Source organism: Wyeomyia smithii, chromosome 1 (genome assembly GCF_029784165.1).
Source record: "Wyeomyia smithii strain HCP4-BCI-WySm-NY-G18 chromosome 1, ASM2978416v1, whole genome shotgun sequence".
NCBI classification, from domain to species: Eukaryota; Metazoa; Arthropoda; class Insecta; order Diptera; family Culicidae; genus Wyeomyia; species Wyeomyia smithii.
The window spans coordinates 79,691,516-79,711,698 of NC_073694.1; the positions used below are offsets into that span (position 1 = coordinate 79,691,516).

Consider the following 20,183-nt stretch of genomic DNA (forward strand, 5'->3'; position numbering starts at 1 on the left):
CCGGGTGTGAGATCACTCAGCAAAGCGACACGGACTCGACTGTCAACTGATGGCCTTGAATAATACACTCTTTTGTTTGGCTATTCGTACACACGGACCGGATTGTAATAGAACGACCACTTTGCACGTCCGTTTCTGTCGAGTGTTCGACGCGGAATGTAAGGATTCCTTTGCTTTTTATGAAATTTTTACCGTGTTTTTAGCGACTTTTACTCGGATTATTTTAGCGATTGTTTTTACTCGGATTATTTAGAATAATATTTTTTGTTAATTTGAGGTGGTGGTTTAATTTAATTTAAGGACCTTGGAAAAATTGCTAATACATTCTGTTGACCTCAGCTCGAAAATTTTGTATGCTCAAGATATCGAAGTTTTTCGAAAAAAAATATATATTTCGAGATAACAAAAGATCTCGACGATTCATGCATTTCTAAGACATTATTTTTTCATCGTTTAAACAAGTAGGTAAAATATGGACCACTGTTCGGTGTTTTCTTCCCAAAATCTGATTGAGGTCAAATTTTGCATGGAGATTTTTTTCGAGAAGACAAAGCTGTTGAGTCCTACCGTTAAACGAACTTCGACATCGGAGATTGCGGGTTCGTGTCCCGTCTGGACGAGGGAAATTTTTTCTAAGTCTAATCACATCCTCAGCCCGTGTTCATTATTCGCAACCTCGAAAAAGTCACATAGGGTAGTTTGGGGTAATTTGGACCCCTGGGGTATTACTTTTTTGGGCTCCAGGTACTACTTCATCCTTCCCTTGAACTACTAAACTCTGCCTAACATAAAAATTTCATGGTTAGCTGTGTTAGGTGCACCGCAATACTAAATTAAACAAAGAAAACATCAAAAGTTGATTTTGCTGTAAGTTTTACGCTCGTGTATTTAAGGTTTTATGAGTACTTCTTCAATGTTTTCAGTCTAATTAGTTTTGCAGCCGTGTTTGTCTAGTAAAAGGCTATATTTTGATAAAAGATTACGATAACATAGTGGAAAAAATAGTGGAAGAAATTGCGTTTTTTGTAAGGTGGACATTTTTTTTGGGGTGATATGGTCAGGTGAGTTTGAAGTAAATTCTTTTGTTGGACTGATGCCGCGGGCATACAAAAACAGACGAACAGACGGCGACGTACAAAAGATGAACTGTAAAAAGCAATACAGGTAATCTGGGATAAAATGTGTTTTCTATCCCCCGAACAGTGACGAGTTTCTGAACAAAAGTTGGAAAAAACCTTAAAGTCTTTCTAAAATGATTGAAAATGAAGTATAATGCCAATTTCGGGGTGCTGAACTCATTTCTGATGTCAGAAAATGTTATTCACCTAAAGTGCCGTTAAGCCTTTCTTACACACACAACACACACACACGCATACATATACACACACATGCACACACACTGACGCACACATGCACACACACGTACACACACGCACACACACGCACACACATGCACACACACGCACACACACGCGCGCGCGCACGATCGCATACTCAGTTTCTAGTTTGAAGAATTGGAGAAGGGTTATTTTTTTTGGCCTATGGTGGAATCACTGTACAATGCTTAAGAATTGCAATTATCACTCCGTAATACTAATGCCACCTTCTACTTTGTAGCACAGAGAACAGACATTCATGTTCATATAAAGAAATTTGAAAATCGTGTGTAAAAATTTGAGTCAAAATACGTTAATACACTAACGACATCTGTCTTGTGGTGCCCCAGTTACACTGCATAAGTATTGCTGTATCGATATTTTATCGATATCAGTGCTTGGTTTGTAAGTGACAAAAGCGCCACATAGCGGGAGCATTACCACTTAGTGGTAAATGACGGTTGCAAGTTTTTACACATCTTTTGAAAAGAAGATGAACGTCTGTTCTCTGTGTTTGTAGTAAGCAACCAGTGATACTATAAAACTCACATTTTTACCCTGTCCATATTACCCCAAACACTGTCCATATTACCCCAACAGCTGGTCAATTTCACCCCAAACAATTTTTTATGTCCGAAAATCATTATTTTTAATATAGTTTTTTTTTGATCTTTTGACCTCAATATCATGATTTTTTCGTGTGAAAACATAGAAAACAAGTTCATATTACTATAATACATTACGTTTATGGGATTGAAAACACAGGCTACGAAATAACAGGAGTTTTCTTTAGGGGGGTCCAACCCAAGCAGCACACATTGTTGCAATAAAGCAAATGCAACTCTCAATGCAGCCTTCAAAGATTTTAATAATTTCCATCCGTTACTTTTATTCAACTTGTAAATAACCGAAAAAGCGCAAGAGGTGGAGTCTATAGGCAACTAACAGTGCTATGTCAAATCATCATCGATAGCCGCTGCAGTATAAAAAGAAAAAAGTGGAGAAATAAAATTTAGTTTGTTTACCTTTACTCTCATTACTCTTCGGTGATGGTGTCGCGAAGTTTCATATAACTACAAATATATCGAATTTTTTCTCTACTTATGCTTCTGATAGGTATGTAACTCTGCCTGCGTTTCAAAATTTACCGCGCAAAAAATGTTTTTACTTCGTGATTATTCACGCACCTTTTATAAAGTGTTGTAAAAGAAATTTTATGATTCAAACTCGCCAAATTATAAACAATTTTTTGGGAAACGATAGTTCAGAAAACCTTGCTCAGTGGATATGCAGTGTTAATCATGCGAAATATGGAATAATAAAACCATATTTCCAACAATAATCATTTATCATTCATTTCTATTAAAGATGGCTGTTCACTGGGTGGTAATTTTAGCAAATATATGGTTTAACAAGATGTTGCTATACATTCTCATCACTAGTTTGCTTAGAAGAAAACATTTTCGAAACAACAATATGCAACATCATGTGACATTATCGTTATTTAAAAGCATCATGAAATATGCAGTTGGAAATAGATGAAAAGATGCAGAAAACTATTGAGCAATTTCTAGTGCTCAGTTACGAGAATGATACACGTAAATAACAAAATGTTGCTCAATCCTTTTAAATTTCTTTAGAGAAACCGGAAAAGTTTCTTGCACCGTTAAAAATGTTTTAAAACAACAAATATTGAGTAGTCTCATTTGAAAACATGTTGCAAGTGCTGCTTGGGAAATTACCCCAAACTACCCTTGCTTTGCCTAACATAACTTGGAAGTCGAGGGTCAGAATTTTTCCATAACATAAGCATTGGAAGCTCAACGGCAAATTATTAACAACAAACAAGTGTAAGAAACAAGAAAGCGCCATAAGGCGAGGATTGCGAACGATTTGGAGGTAAAAAGAGCGAAAATTGTGCAGGACTCTATGTAGAAATTTGTCTGAATATAGTTTTCATAGTTTTCTAACACTGTTTGTTGCTTATTTTCACTATACTTTTTATCGACTGTTAGTTTACTATTTAAATTTAGAGACTGCGAAGCCGAAAGAAACTCCTCTAACCTATTTTCAAAAATAAAACAACGGGAAAATTTAAGCGATATTGTTGGGAAACCAGGAAAAGCGAGAAATCAAAAATAGATTTTGAGTGATCACCCTGTTATACGTTTGTATTGCCTTTTTAATGCAATCATTCTACATCCTAAAATTTACAAGCCTTTTTCACAAATCAATAGATTTTTTGACTTCCAAGTCTGATTTTCCTCTTTATAAATTTTCTTTATGGTCACTTTTTGGTCTTTTTTCGGGTTCTTTTTGGTCTCTTTTTTCAGTCATTTGGTCTCTTAAGTTCCTATTTTCGAGTCACTCAGTCGCTCTGCTTTAATTAGGAGGGCTAAATTGTAATTTTTACCTACTACAAATGAAAAACAGGATTTATGCTTTGCTCTTTACCAGTCCACATAAGCACTGATGATGATTGTATGTTACAATCGAAATACGTATATGTACGGACCAGTAATATTTTCAATAATCACTTCTCAAATTTCTAGTATATCTTTTCATCCTATTATTAAGCAATATGGTCAGTTATGAAATATTCGACAAAGACACTTTCTGAAAGAATTTGTGTGACGGTTCGCCGAACTCAAAGAACTCCTCTACTGAAGCGAAAGCTCGAATACATGCAGTGACTGGTTCATTATATCCGAACAATGTGCGATGTAATCTGGGTTGAAGCAATCCAGCAGATTGAAGTGACCGTTGCGGAGCACGAAAATTCAGCAAAGAAAGAATTCTTGGTGAGTCGACTTCTCCATTTAACACCTTGACCACAAATACAGCTTGTTGGATTTTCCTGCGCTCAAGAGTATCAAGACCAATAAGACGACACCGCTCGGAATACGGGGGTAGATTAGTAGGATCACGCCAGGGAAGATTTCTTAATGCTAACCGGATAAATCTTTTTTGTACTCGTTCGATCCTTAGAGTCAATGCAAGTTGATAAGGAGACCAGATCAAACACGCGTTTTCCAATAAAGGTTTCACAAGTGAACAATATAGAGCTTTTAAGCAGTATGGGTCTTGAATTCACGACCTATCTTTCCAATAAACCCGAGCTGTCGAGTAGCCTTAGAAATTATAGATGAGCGGTTCAGGTTAAAATTTAACTTGGCATCGAGCAAGACACCGAGGTCATTTACATGATCGACTCTATTAAGTACATGACCATCGATCTTATAATCGAACAAAATAGGCTTCGCAGAGCGGTGGAACGTCATGATTTGGCATTTTGCTGTACTTACTATGAGCGAGTTTCTACGACACCAACTTATAAAAATATCCAGTTGTCTCTGTAGGTCACGACAATCATCTATAGATCGCACAACCAAATACAGTCTTAGGTCATCGGCATACACTAGCTTACATCCAGCTCCTAACAACAATGCTACATCGTTGAAATAAAGCAGAAAAAGCAGCGGCCCTCATATTGCTGCCTTGAGGTACTCCAGAAGTGTTAGAAAAAGTTGCGGATAAACAGAATGTTCTTATATTTAATTATTCAGTTACTCTTCTCTTGAGCCTCTTCGGTCATTCTTCCTATAGATAGTGGTGCTTATTACGGGAGTCACTTCACGGTGAAATATATTTCACTCTCAAGCTCACTTCACTTTTGTAGACCTATTTCCGATTCCACCTCAAGTGAGGTGACAAAAATCACCTCCGTGGAGTGAGATTGGCACTGAAGTGAAATTGAGAATAGGACAAGTGATATGAGATTGACTCCCAGCTCAAAAATCTCTAAGTTCCAGAAAGTCGTTTTTCCCGTTTTTTTAGATAACACCAGATCTTGACGTGTTCTGCATTTCTAAGACATTCGGCATCAAAAAAAATGTGTTTTTCGGTATCGAAAATTTCCTGAACTAGTTTGCATTTTTTTCATCGGGCAAGAAAATTAAAAATTGACCGCTTTAAGGCACGGATCAAACTCTGATTCGCTTCGTTACTGAAGAATAAATCCCATATATACCATTAAATCACAAATCAATCAACTTTAAGACTTATGGCAGCTTCGTGGAGTCATTTCACCGTTCAAAATGGTCGTGAAATAATTCCACGCGAAACGTTGCTTTTTCTGTTCTCACTTCACTGATATGACACTCATAATAACCCAGATTCCACGGCAGATGTCACTTTGCGACGTTTTTCTCACTTACGTGAGTCCCGTTATAGGATTTTGTTCACACAGTATGCATTAGTAAGCTTATGTTTTTACCTAAATTTTGGATATAGTCACAACCGTGACAAACCGTGGCAACGAAACTTTTAAGCTGCTTTTCTGCAAAAAAACCCATTTTATTATTTTTTTTAGTGTCAGGCCTACTATGACCAAATTTTACAATATCTAATGAAAAGGATGAAATTTTCACAGTTTTTCGAATAACTTTTCGTTTGACGGCAAAGAAATTCAAGCTATCATTTAAGCTGCAGAGCGTTTCAAAATAATGTACTTTTTCCAAAAATATGTCAACAAACGTCAGTATGCCAAGCTTTGAACAGTCATAAAAAAATCAGATTTCATGATATTGCACCCAAATTTTCGATTTAAGCACTTGAATATTATAGCAAGACAGGAAAAATATTATGAAACTGCTAACGGAAAAAAATGTTTAGGCTGATGGCCAGCGATTCCCCACTGTGCTATGACGTCGTGTCATGTTTCAAGGGGTAACATGTATGCATGCGAATCGCGCCAAATGTCGAATAACGGCCATTTTTTATTTGAATGAAACTTTCCAACATTTTATTCACTGTTAGTAGTCATTTTAAATCGGAAACATACTTAATAATTAGAGAAATGTTAGACAAATTTTCACTTAGAAATTGGTCTCTGATTTTTATAATAATTTAAAATCATAAAGCTTTTGACGAAGATCTAGAGACGTTTACATAATTAGCTAAAATAATCTCTACTTTTCCAATTCTTGATTTCTTCCAGAACCTGGACCAAGTATAGTAGTAAGACCAGAAGAAGCACTGATCGTAATTTTTGTGCTTGTGCTGTGGATAGGTGCAATCGGACTTTTTTTTCATAGATGGGGAAAGATTCGAATGCTAGAACCATATCAGCCAAAATTCATTCAGCAACATAGAGGTTCCTGCCCGCTGGTTGATCTGGATCTTGACTTACCACCTGTTCCACAAGTAAGTACAGTAAGCTCTTTTTTACGCGTTTTTTTACGCGGGTTGCTTTCTGCCATAACTTAACCCTCTAGTGCCCAAATTAATTTCTAAACGGACTTCGATAAAATCACTATAAACCATTATAAACACTTTTTGAGTATTTATTGAAGCTTTTCGGAACTTCGACTGAAGCCCGCCAAATGGCGGCATTGGGCACTAAAGGGTTGAAAACGGTACAAGATATCGACCTCATTTCAATCAGATCAGATTGATCACTATCATATTCAAACGAGTTTCAAATATTTTAGAACGGTTTTCGTTATGTTTGCGACTCAAAAAAGTCTTTTTTACGCGGGCCCATACAAATTTGGAACACATCCCCCGCGTAAAAAAAAACCTTGGTGTATGGTTTCGTTCAGTTTGTATGCTGATGCTTCTTAGTAGATGCTGATAACAGGGATACCACTAGAACCAGCAGTAAAGGTATACCTCTGAACCCAGCTGTGACGTCGAGTGGAGCTTTTGAACCTGGACCGGAAGTGTCAGGTTGCATCCCACCATTTACAAAGATTTCCTTTGTGTTAAATCATAGATAAACTAACTTAAATAACGAAGGTCTTAGATCGACTGATAACAAATAAATCAGTTATTTTTATTAGATTTTGCTCCGAAACCTCATCGTAGAATGAAGACAGTTCTCGAACAATTTGATCTGGTTTGGTTCATCCGCTTCAATAAGATTTTTAGGTCGAAAAGTTGATCTGTCAATGCCGATTTTTATGGCTCATTCTGAAATCCACATCCTACGGCCTCCTTAGTCTACGCCATAGTAATCATAGTAATCACCATATACTTAAACAGAATTATTTTTTTACGATAATAAAAAGTCTTTCTAGTCAATCATTCTTTAAATTTTTAATACAATTTATTTTATTTTCACGCCAATTACAGCGATCATCACTTTCTAAAATGTCCCTTGGGTTGCAGTCAACAATGACGTCTGTTTGTTCCGGAGGTACGTAATACTTTTACCTACATATATTGAATAGCTAATATCATCTGAAATTGCAACCAACAGTTGTTACAATTTGTCAGATTTATAGCCTGTATTGAAATCGAAAAGACACGTATATTTCTTTCAACTCAATTTTGCCTCTCTTCATTTTAAAACGAACATTTCAAACTTTAGTTAGGGGCCATCCACATACCACGTGGACAGATTTTTAACGATTTTGACCCCCCCCCCCCTCCCCCTCCGTGGACAACTGCCCATATAAATTCTAAAAAAATTGTATGGACCGTGGACATTACCCAACCACCCCCCCCCCCCCCCAAAGCTGTCCACGTGGTATGTGGATAGCCCCTTAGTGAAAATTCGGTTCTTCAAAACATACCCAAAACATGAAGTGTACTGCCGAATTTGCTGTTGATTTTTGCTCAGTGTGCGATCTAGTCGCATCAATTGAAGTTCAGTTTAACCGGCAGCCAGTCGCTCCCGGCGTGTAAAAGTCTGTGAATATTTGTTTTGTTTGCGCACTGTTTATATTACACGGTAGTGTTTTGTTTTGTTCTGTTTTATGCCAAACAACGTTCACTACGTTGCGAAATTTGTGTCAACTCTACCGAAGAGCTGTGGTCGTGCGCTGGCTGCAGTCGGAAATTTCACCCTCCTGTGTGGGGTTATCGTCAAACCGTGGCTCAAATCGCGTCACAAGAGCTACTGACAAAGAAACTGCTGACCCAATATCGTACTTGCTACCATGCTGCGGCCCATGACAAACTTCTGTGACGATGGCGTTTGAGTTAAAAGAACTAACCGAACAGCAAAAGCAGTGGATCAGATTGACGTAAACATACAGGTGGTCCACCAATTTAAACTCAAATATCCAAACCAGCCGAACCAACCGTATACCGCTACGGAAGATATTAATAATCTAGATTACCCTGCTAAAAATTTTAAGCATGAGTAAGCCACTATCAACAAAAACCACTGTATATCGGGTCCAATTTCTTCACCAAGGAACCCAAAACCCTTCATGACGATTCCAACATTAAGCTCGATATCTTGGACGAGCTAGAAACGTTATCTACCAAATTTGACACAGTACAGAAACAAGCTTCGCCTCCCACCTCGCCAGTTTCACAAAATGATTGTGATCATTCGGGATGGCGTTCAATTGGATCAACAAAAAATTTAAAATCGTTGGCCCCTAACGCTATTCCAAAAATGCGTGAGGAGACGGTTTGTGTTGATTTTAGAGTTTGCCCAATATGGCCTCCAATTCAAGAGGTGGAAAAACTCCTCAGAGACCGTATGAAAGTGGACTTTAGTTTGTGTAAGACGATACAGATGCACCATGCGTGGCATTGCGTCCTTATAACCTTTCACGGGGGCCGTGAAATAGCTGAACATTTCGTTAAGCAGAACAGCTCCAAACACGCAATTTGCCATAAGCAGAAGCGTTACACCATTCCAGTGCATATAGAAAATGGCGCAATTGAAGTACGGGTACACGATCTGTAGAATCGAATGCGATCCGCATGCATATGAAGGCATACGGAGAAGTCGTATCCATTAAACACGACAAATGGAAAAACTTCTTTGGCTGGAAAATTTTTCGAAACCTCTTTTGAGCCGTGTTTCGTACAGTAATCAAAAAGCGACATGCCAATACTGCACTAAAGAAGTGCATTTCGAAGTGTCCTGCACTGAAGCAGTGAAACGAAATGCTTCACCACCAGCCGAGACGCACCCAAACAGCACCGCCGTTCAACAACCCGGTACAAACAGTCAAGCTGAGACTTCAACCCCCAAATCGGTAGCAGAGACAACAGCAAAGACACGAACAACAATGGACGCAGTAAAAGTAGCACCAACTAGAACAAGCACGTTCCCACCGCCCGAAGAGTTCACTATCGTAGAGAAAAAACAAGCAAGAAGCAGAAGACAAATGATCACGAGCAATTCCAACAAAAGCAGAACGTTTCGGACAGCAGCGAAGATGAGATGAGCATGGACTCGGAGACCCCACTCTCGAAGGACAGTGGTTGCCTCGCCACCACGAAAGAAAATAATAACTCGCGCCAGCAAACAGCAGCAGTAGTTTTTTTTATATATTTTGTATCTGGCACTGTAAAACTAAACGGTACTGTGCCGTGTCAAATAAGTATATTATATAGAAAAATAAAACAACAATAGCCACAACTACAACATGGTTAACAGGCAACAGAAAAACGTCACCAACTCCTATAATGATCAACACCAACACACCAACTGCAATCGTTTGCGACCTAATGAACCACCACCTGACAGAGTGCTTCTTGCAGCAGCGAAAGACCAATTCTCCAGACCTCAAGCTAACTCCATTCCAACGATTCAATTTCAAAGAGGCGAAACTCTAAACACATACCCGGCGAACGATGCGTTTTAACTCTCACACCCCCAAATGATCAGCGAACATGTACACTAGAGTGGCCATATTTTATATGGCCGTTTTTGAAACTATCGATCTTAATGAGCGTCTGCAATACAATAAGCCTCTACAATAAGCCACGAAAATTTGAAGTTGATCGGAGTTTATCTAATGGACCCACAAAGCGCTTATGTTTTTGAAATCGATTTACATGAAAATTGTACGGAGTTTTTTCCTTTTTTAACATATATCTCTCGATAAACGTATTTAAATACACTTGTATTTTTATGAAACCGTTATATTATTATTCTAATTCAAGTTTAAATTATCTAAAATTTTTGGCATTTGTTAAAATGTTCGGATTTTGAATGAGGTGAGTATTTTTACGGTATGAATCAACAACATGCAATATAAACTGAAGTTCGTCTTCATTATGTGTTGGAACACGGTTAGAATTTTTCATAAATTTAACAACATGTTCTGTGGCGTCGTTTACAGCGAATAATTTTTGAAAGAAGTTTGCTATTCCTCATTATTTTTCTGGGGCTGGGTCACGGTCGAAAAAATCAACATCAAGTTCAAAACAAAAGCATTGGTTTTCTATAAAACGAGATGGGATAAATTATATATTAGTAACTGTTCAGGATTTTATTGCTTGCGACATTCGACACCAGCTATTTAAGGCCAAACGGTATTGAAACCAGAAATGGCCGACTTCGAGCCACCACTTCGAATTTTCAAAGGCACAAGACTCGGTAACAGGTATTGCGTCATCTGTGAGAATGCTGTTTTATGTTTGCTGCGGTGAAGCAAACATAAAATAGCGTTTTCACAGGGAATGCATTATCTATTTCCGAGTCTTATGCTTCTGGAAATTCGAAACGGTATTGAAGCCACAAACAGCCAATTTCGAGCCACCACGGCTCGAAATTGGCTGTTTGTGGCTTCAATACCGTTTCACTTTAAGGACCATTCGCTTTTAATCGTCGATCAATTTTTGTTTAATTTCAATCGGGATATCAAGCCAATCCAACTTATTCTGCGCTTAAATACCACAAGCGATTCTTTATTTTTTCAGTTACAGCGTCTGAAACGACTATCAATTTTGATATATGCGAAAGAATCATATTGAAAATTCATAACTTGAATCATACATTGGATAGCATTCGTACACCCGAAAGACACCTGAATGTAAAGTTTGACTATAAAAAGGGACATGTCTCGAATGCAATTTAACAATGATCAGAGCAAATATTTTCGCAGGCAATAAATGCTTTTTTTTACCATGAATCTTGCGTGTGATAAGTGAATAAGGGTCGCTTTACAACCAAGAAATGTGAATGCTAACTCCAAGAGCACTTCATAATAGCCGCGAACTTGATTGCATAAAATTGCTTAATTTGATTACAATCTTCATCGAACCAATTCGAGCGAACTTTTGGATCATTGAAGCTGTGAATGATTTCGTTTGATGCTCTTGTAAAATGGTTGAAGAAAGGTGTTTAAGGTCCGATGCTTTTGCCATGTAATATATTTTGCATAAAAGTTCATAGATATGAAGAGAACAAGTAATATTGATTAGTTTTCGAAACTTTTCCGAAATATTCCAATCCACTAGCGTATTATGAACTTCTTAGGCGATATTTGCCGGAGCTCAAATCAATTTTAAGCGCGCCTAAGGGCATCTTCAGCGGTGGTCTATTTTTGAAACAACTTTATACTAGATTTACACCAGCGAAACCTGAATAGAACCAGCTAATATAGAACAACTTTTCGTTCTTCGTACCGGTGTTGTATATCTTGTTTTTTAAACCGCTGACATCTATCACACTGTCAACAATTAAATACCCCATGCTATCAGTTTATGAGACTTGTTATAATAAAAAACACTCAATATTTTACAAACGGAAATTCGATAATTTTGCACGCACATTAAACGATTACTTTGGCAAGACACTTTATATCCACAAGATTTTATGGATTTGACGGTTTGACCCGAGCGTCAATGGCATTTCTCAGGATGGATTGGTATGATCTAAAATTTCTGCTACAAGTAGGGTTTCGGAGGATAGCGAAAAATATTTGACCGCGTAGATGTTCATCTTCCGTTTTCGTCTCATCAATCTTTCAAAATCTTGCAGCTCTTCAAACTTGGTTTGGGTTTTGAGGATATTGGGTGGCATTGCGCAGCTCGACTCGAACGATTTTCGCTATTTTCGAGTAGGTCACATACTGCCAGTTATGCTTCAAGCTTAAAAGGAGCAGTCATTGTCATTTGTCCTGCGACTCATCTAACCCGCAAAGTCGAAAAATATGAAAAACGAAACACAACGCCCCCAGCGATCATTCAGTTTTGTTCAAGTTGCTCGAAATGAAATGCGCAATGTCACCCCAGCATTTTGAACGTTTCAGTTCAGTGTCTTCTAGGAACATTTTTCTGGCCTGTTAAGTTCTCCTCTAGTCCCAATACAATTAAGGCGACGGTTATGGTCTTTCAGAATTCCCCCTTTTGCTGGTCGGTTTCCTTGATGCCAAAAATGACAAACCTGTTCATATTCTGCTTCAGAAAAGCCACAAAAATGAATTGTGAGTTGTCATAAAAATCTTTGTTTTGTTTATTCCGCAACACTCGCAAAACGCTTATATGGAAATAGCCTAAAATGAGATATTCAATTGAAATATGACATTTTACCCACCTATTGGCAGCGTACAAAAGGTTTTAGAACGATCTATTTCTTGTTCCAAAAAGTGACAAAAATAGACCAAAACGTATACGAACAAAATCATTTCAAATCGACTGGAAATACGCGAAAATTTAATCGACCATTTTTGATTTGAATGAAACTTTGCACACGTATTTGGCTTAGCAAACTGAGCATTTTTCACAGGTGGAGAGATTTTTTACACCCATGAGTTACATTCTAAAAGGGCGTATGCCTTTTGGCATAGGTTTTATTCGAAGCATTGTAGCCCAGAAACCGTTGGTTGTATAGAAAAACTGTCTGAGAATGAGTTGTAGGGAAATAAAAATGCATCATAAAAAAATATACACTGTAGAAAAAAAAATTTTTTTGACCAAAAAAAATTAAAAATAAACATTAAATTCCAATTTAAAAAATAAAAGAGTTGAATTTTTTTAATTTTTTTTTTTTAAAGAAACTTGACGTTAATACGCAACTTTTAAAAAAAGTCCAGGATGGAGAAATGAAAAATAATTTTTTTATGGTAGATTAATTTTTTTATGAAAATTCTAATTCAAACAGTTTTCAAAATATTTATATTCTGATGATTTTAAAAGATGCAGAGAGTCATTTTGAATCAAAAAGCTCTTGGTAGTAAACATTCTAAAGGCATTTTATTGTTTTCGAGTTATTTCTAATTTAAGCTCGAAAAATTATAATTATTTAGGAAAATACACTTTTTTCTTAATTTGTCCATGGTTCTCCAGCAAAAACCATACGTTCATTGGAATGCTTGATCAAAAATATACAATTCATTCTTTGACAACAAAACGATTGGGCGATCGGTTCCCAAGAAATGAGTTAAATGTTCTAAGTGATATAAATATATATAAGAATCAAATATTTATTTTCGAGTTTTATTATCTTAGGAAACATATTTTTTTATGACATAGATACTTTACAGAACTAATTTCACCTTATATTTTATATACATCATAAGTAAATTATTCGTCATCTTTTGAAAACAGCTTCGTTTGTATCTTATTTTCTGAAATCGGAACAAATGAGTAATACTTTTGTGTGGCAGCAATTATTATAGATTTTTTGAAAATATTGCTCCATCCTGTTCTTCATATGATATCCAACTAAATGACATTTTTGATGAATTTTTATTACTTTTCTGATAACCAATCATACAATTCTTTTGCGCTTGTAATGGGATGTTCATGTTCGTTAGCTAAACTTGCATTTCCTGCCATTCGTTTTAATATGCCACCAATTGCATCGCATGGGCCTTTACCATGAGAAGTCGCAAAAAAATGCCACTCTGCATCGACGTTATATTTTGTTGCAAAGGTTTTTCTATTATTATATTGTGAGGCAGCTCCATCAGACATCAATATCGCTTTTTTCAACTCTAAAAAAACTCATTAATTTGGCAATGAACACCTGAACCGCAACAGTATCATGATGGAGTACTTCCGATATTATGATGAAGCTGATATTCTTCAGTGTTCCAGATTCTGAATAGTAAACAACGAAGGGATGAATGATGGCTTGACTATCATTCCAATAACTACACGAATCACAAATTGATAAAGACGTATTAAAATGAGCTTGACTGTTCAATATTTTTTATTTTGGAATAACGTTTTCGTTGAGTTTGAGTAAGCTTGATGAGCACCGATGATCAGGAAAGGGTTTACAGCATTTGTGCTTGGTGTATTCCATTTTAACTTTATTCATCTTCACAAAATGCAAACTGTTACTAACACTTCTGGAGAAGTGCAATCGTATTTATATACGAAAACAGATATTATAGGTAACCCAGTAGTTATTGGTTGCGTACTTTACAAACAGTTATTATTAGTAAACAAGTAGGTAGTGTTGCACGACAAACATATTTTTTATAAAACATTCGGCAAGGGGGAACGTGTAGGTAGGCTAAGGTTTAGCGCTTGAGTTATTTATCCAATCGTTTTCTTGTCAGAGAATGAATTGTATATTTTTGATCAAGCATTCCAATGAACGTATGGTTTTTGCTGGAGAACCATGGACAAATTAAGAAAAACGTGTATTTTCCGAAATATTAATAATTTTTCGAGCTTAAATTAAAAATAACTCGAAAACCGATGCATTTAGAATGTTAACTACCAAAAGCTTTTTGATTCAAAATGACTCTCTGCATCTTTTAAAATCATCAGAATACAAATATTTTGAAAAATGTTTAAATTAGAATTTTCATAAAAAAATAAATCTACCATAAAAAAATTATTTTTCATTTCTCCATCCTGGACTTTTTTTAAAAGTTGCGTATTAACGTCAAGTTTCTTTAAAAAAAATTTTTTTTAAAAATTCAATTTGTTTTTTTTAATTGAATTTAATGTTTATTTTTATTTTTTTTTGGTCAAAAAAATTTTTTTTGTACAGTGTATATTTTTTTATGATGCATTTTTAATTCCCTACAACTCATTCTCAGACAGTTTTTCTATACAACCAACGGTTTCTGGGCTACAATGCTTCGAATAAAACCTATGCCAAAAGGCATACGCCCTTTTAGAATATAACTCATGGGTGTAAAAAATCTCCCCATCTGTGAAAAATGCTCAGTTTGCTAAGCCAAATACGTGTGCAAAGTTTCATCCGAGTCTAGAATAGTCGTTATTCGACCATAGGTCATTTGGCGCGATCTTGCTCATACCAGTTTCAAATTTTTTCAATTTAGATCTGGTATTAAACAAAATATACACCACCGGTGCAGCAGTGAATTTGAGTTTGTTCAAAAAAAAAAAAAAAAATAGAACAAAACAACGATTTGGATCACCGCTGAAGATGCCCTAAGAACTTTGCTGTTCCATCATAACTCATGAGAATTGCAATTCGATCAACATGAGATCTACCGACTATATTTGAAAAAAATCACCGTCCTAGTGAATTCAGATAACTAGTGCTGAACTGTTTCATACAAAAAAATAATAATAATACTAAAACTAACATTAAATTCATACAAAAAGCTCCTGATAACTTTAATAATTTTGCTTCACCAATCCGATTGTGACGGTTCACTAGGGATATAATCACTGAATGGCAGCTTCAAATCCTCTAACGAATACAAGAGGTCATTTATTTGTTACGTAACGTGCTCAGAAAAAGGGGATATTCAATGAAGATTGTGCGAGGCCTCCATGCAAAATTGTGTTATTCAGGGATGGAAGGTATTCAAAATTGCTAAAATTTAGCGTTACGTAATATGTGAATATCCTTAATGATATGATTTTATGATTAAAGAGTATTTCGACGCAAAATATACAACTATTTTAAGAAACTAAGGCAAAAAACTTCATAAAGAGATAAAAAACTGCAATTCTTATGAGAATCTATTTTTTTTTTAATATAAGCGTTTTGTGGGTTCATTAAATAAACTCTGATCAACTTTAAATTTTCATGGCTTATTTTTGGAGTAAAAAGGAAACTTTTTTCGCCAGGCGCTCATCGAAATCGCATGATGTTACAAAAATGGCCACTCTAATGCACACCTTCCTACTTCACCAGGCATTGCGTGCTCATCTAGGCACTCGTGTCTTCAACGCAATTGACACACTCATCAGAGGACCGTTGATGGCGATAATAATGTTCAGCCTAGACAGGGTGGCAAAAAAGTTTGCGAAATAAAATTCCCTGATTTTCCCTGATATTCCCTGAAATTTAACATTCATTCCACTGATATTTTTAAGCATTCGGCAAAAAAGTACAACGTGGATCAACGCAAATCTGAAATCCCAGTGAAGTGTTTTTTATTTCGTACACGCTCGTCAAATTTAACTCTAAACTGAGTGAGATGTCACCCACTTTCGTTAAAAGTGAACCTACTCTGAACAGAGTTTTTATGATATTACTCATTTATGGGTAGAGTCACCATGTGTCAGAAGTTGAGTAGAAATTACCCTCTTCTTATAAAACCTCTTTGAAATGAAACTGAGTAAAAGCTACTCAGTTTGCTCGTTTTGACTTTTGATCCCTTTGATGAATGCAGTGATAGCAAATGTGCAGATTTGTCTGCAAAACGCAGATTTTTGAAGTCCGTGTGCAGATATTTATTAATTTGCAGATATTTGCAGTTTTTCCACGGTTTCTGCAGATTTTTGTCAAAGTCTCCTTATATTTGCGCAGATTTTCTTAAAATGTGTGCAGATTTTTATAGACTTTTGCCTGCGCGAGCGAAATTTTTTCGGATCACGGATAGATTTTTTTCAGATTTCGAGCACATTTTTCCGGTTTTTCGAGCAGTTGCAGACTTTTTTTGAAAAACATCTGGCATCTTTGGATGAATGAAACTGCCAGAGGATTGTTGCATACAATTATAACATAATCACAAGTTTTTTTTTCAAATCTTTGTATTTTGCATATACATGTATGTAATAAAAAAAAACAAACCTTATTAAATCATTAGTGTATCTTCAGCCTTAGCAGCTTCAATTAAAACCGCAGCAATACGGTTCACTGTTACCCGAGAACTGTGACTTGAGGTTTTAAATAGTACACATGCCAAAAAATCCATAACCATTCTCATAACTGGAGGAACTTTAATACACGAATAAAAAACGCTTTTTTCAAACAACAATACAACACGTTTTTCCAAACAACAACTTATTTTTAGCGAAACGTTTTTAAATGTTTTCAATACCACTCAAAAAAAGAGTAAAGCAGAGTAAAATCAGAGTCTATGATTTTGTCTGTAATGGTCAAAACAATGCAAAATGTTCTAAAATTTTATTCATTCAACTGAGCTTCTCTCAAGACTTTGTAAAATTTATTATTTTGACAATCACAGAAAAAATAATAAACAAAATACTAATTTTAAGGAGAGGTGTTCCACATAAAACTTTATTTTGTCGTGTTCAACGTACAGATAGGACATCGCAGTATTCAGCAATTGTTTTTCTTTCAAACTTTTCCTCAACTTTGCTGAAGAAAGCAATCTGGTATATTGAAAATTAGAAAAAATATTTTTTTTATCTAACTGTTAGGTGGATTGATCGAAAAACCAAAAACGCCAAAGGTAAAAATCGTCAAAAATCTTTCAACGTGGTATGTGGATGGCCTCTTATGGCAATGGTTACTTGCAACGGTATACAAGTTCAAAAATAGCAAAACATGCTGCCGAAGTTGCTTTACTTTGGCAAAATTGGATTTTTGGTTCTCCAGTTACTACAAACTGTGTTGTATATAAAAGATCGATCTGTTTTAATTCGTATTGAGTATTTTTATGTTTCGACATTTTTGTTGTATCTAGTTGTTAAACTGTAATTAAATTTTTACTCTCTTACGGTGAAATTCAATAAAAAAGCAAATACATGACTCTTCGATTTGATACTTTATCTACATTTTGAAACAAAACCATGTTAAACAACCATTTTTTTAAATAGTTTAAGATGGAATAGCTCAGATTCGTTGCTCAATTTTTCCCTTCTCATCCGTAGGATATACTGGCTATATGCGCCCTCGACAAAATTCCGTCTTTGTTGGTCCGCACGTAGTTTCACCTCCACAGCCACCTCGAAAAACACGCTCGGCCGTAGACATACATTCAATGATACTCAGTGAAGGCGAATCTGAGGCGGTTTAGCTCCCTTCCGCATTACCGGCTGTTTGCCGCCTAACATCAACTTTAGGAAGCGATGAACCAATGAACGGTCATAAACAACGAGAGATGCATCCTACAAACAAACTCAATATTTTTGTATCGCGATATACATATACACATAACTTTCTTTTTATACTAAACATGTTGAAGTAAATCGTTGAAATGGACGCGGTAATTATAAACAAAGTTTCCCTCGTTGAATATTCCTAACCAGTAGATCATTCTTTCCCATATTTGAAGTGTTGTTTATACTCGTGCCGTTTTATGACCAAAATAAATGTTATTGCTTGTAACTAGTAGGATGTGTGAACTTAGAAGACTAAACGGGTTATACATATGACAGGCGGTCAAAATACCATTTATTCTAAATATAGCTTAAAAACTAACAACACAGATATTACATAAAATTGCAATATTCAGCAATGCATGCCGATCGTGAAACTGAATCTGATTATTTCAGGTACGATACATATAATATGATCGAAAACCATTGGCCAAAGACTATGATAGACTTGTAAGCAGTTTATTTTTTAATTATGACCGATATTCTAATCGCCAGACATTCTGTCAATTTTTACAACAGGAATACCCTTTTTGAACCAAGCTAATGTTTTTATGGAACAGTATGTAATTGGTTTGTGAAATCTGTTGAACCTGAGATATCTAGATTGATTAAAGAAATATTCAATATTTAAGTGACTTCATAAATATATTACTAAGAACCAATATATAAGTAGTGATTGTTGACAAAAGTAGATCATTTCAGATAAATATAATATTTAAAAAAGTGGTAATGAAACTATTTGTAACTTCCTTTGGCATACCGAAAGTCTTACCATCGCACAGTGGGGAATCGCTGGCCATCAGCCAAAAAAAATTTTTTTCGTTAGCTGTTTCATACCATTTTTCCTTTATTGCTATAACATTCAAGTGTCTAAATCCAAAATTTGGGCGTAATATCATGAAATCTAAATTTTTTATGACTTTTCAAAGCTTGGCGAACTGACGTTTTATGTCTTTTTTTTAAAAAAAAATCATTACTTTGAAACGCTCTGTAGCTTCAATGATAGATTGGATTTTTTTGACGTCAAAGGAAAAGTTGTTGTAAATATAGTGCAAAACAAACCTTTTTCATTAGATATTGTAAAATTTGGTTATAGTAGGCCTGACACCAAAAAAAAAATAAAAAAAAAAAGTGATTTTTTTTGTAGAAAAGTAGTTAAAAAGTTTAGTTTCCGCAGTTTGCCATGGTTGTGACTACATTCAAAATTTAGGTAAAAACGTAAGCTTTCAAATGCATACTGTCCGCTGCTGCGCAAAACTGCGCAAATTGTCACTTCAGTGGAAAAGCGATAACAGATTTTTTTAGTTTTTATTTTTAAAGTTGAAATTTCATCCAGGATTAATTTTAATCATAACCATGATACCCCATTAATGAAAATTTATGATATCGTACTCAATCCGTAAGGATGAAATATAAATTTGGGCAAAAATCACAAAATTTATCAATGCAAAGTTATAAAATAAGTGTTAAACAAGAAAACAGTTAACAAATCTTTATGAAATTTTAATTATGTCAAACTTTATAATTTTCTGTAAATTTGAAACAACATTGAAAACATTCAGCCCTTTTCAATTCATGATCATGAATTTCGCTACACTGATTGAAGTGTCAAATACTAGCAGCAAATTCATACCATCAAACTCCGGCTAACACTAGCCCGTTCGAAGATTGCTTTTGCTTCGCACTAGTTTGCACACAAAAGTTAAGCACACATTTCGCTTTATGAGAAAAAAACAAAGAACATTCGTCGCCCTCCGCATCTTTTCGGATTCATTTAGAACGTTGTGTCATTCCAGTGTCTTGGTTTTCAAATTCATAAAT

General features: G+C 35.6%; 1 protein-coding gene across 3 annotated transcripts in view; it reads left to right on the forward strand.

Annotated features, from left to right (window-relative positions):
- LOC129718903 (uncharacterized) overlaps positions 1 to 19,086 on the forward strand; it is a 106,471-nt gene extending 87,385 nt beyond the window's left edge. For all 3 annotated transcript variants that reach the window (XM_055670124.1, XM_055670122.1, XM_055670123.1), the window contains 3 exons: positions 6,376 to 6,581; positions 7,512 to 7,575; positions 18,135 to 19,086. In XM_055670124.1, the coding sequence (XP_055526099.1) occupies positions 6,376 to 6,581; positions 7,512 to 7,575; positions 18,135 to 18,280 (416 nt within the window). In that variant the 3' untranslated portion in view covers positions 18,281 to 19,086. The remainder of the gene's footprint in view (positions 1 to 6,375; positions 6,582 to 7,511; positions 7,576 to 18,134) is intronic.
- Positions 19,087 to 20,183: the final 1,097 nt, after the last annotated feature.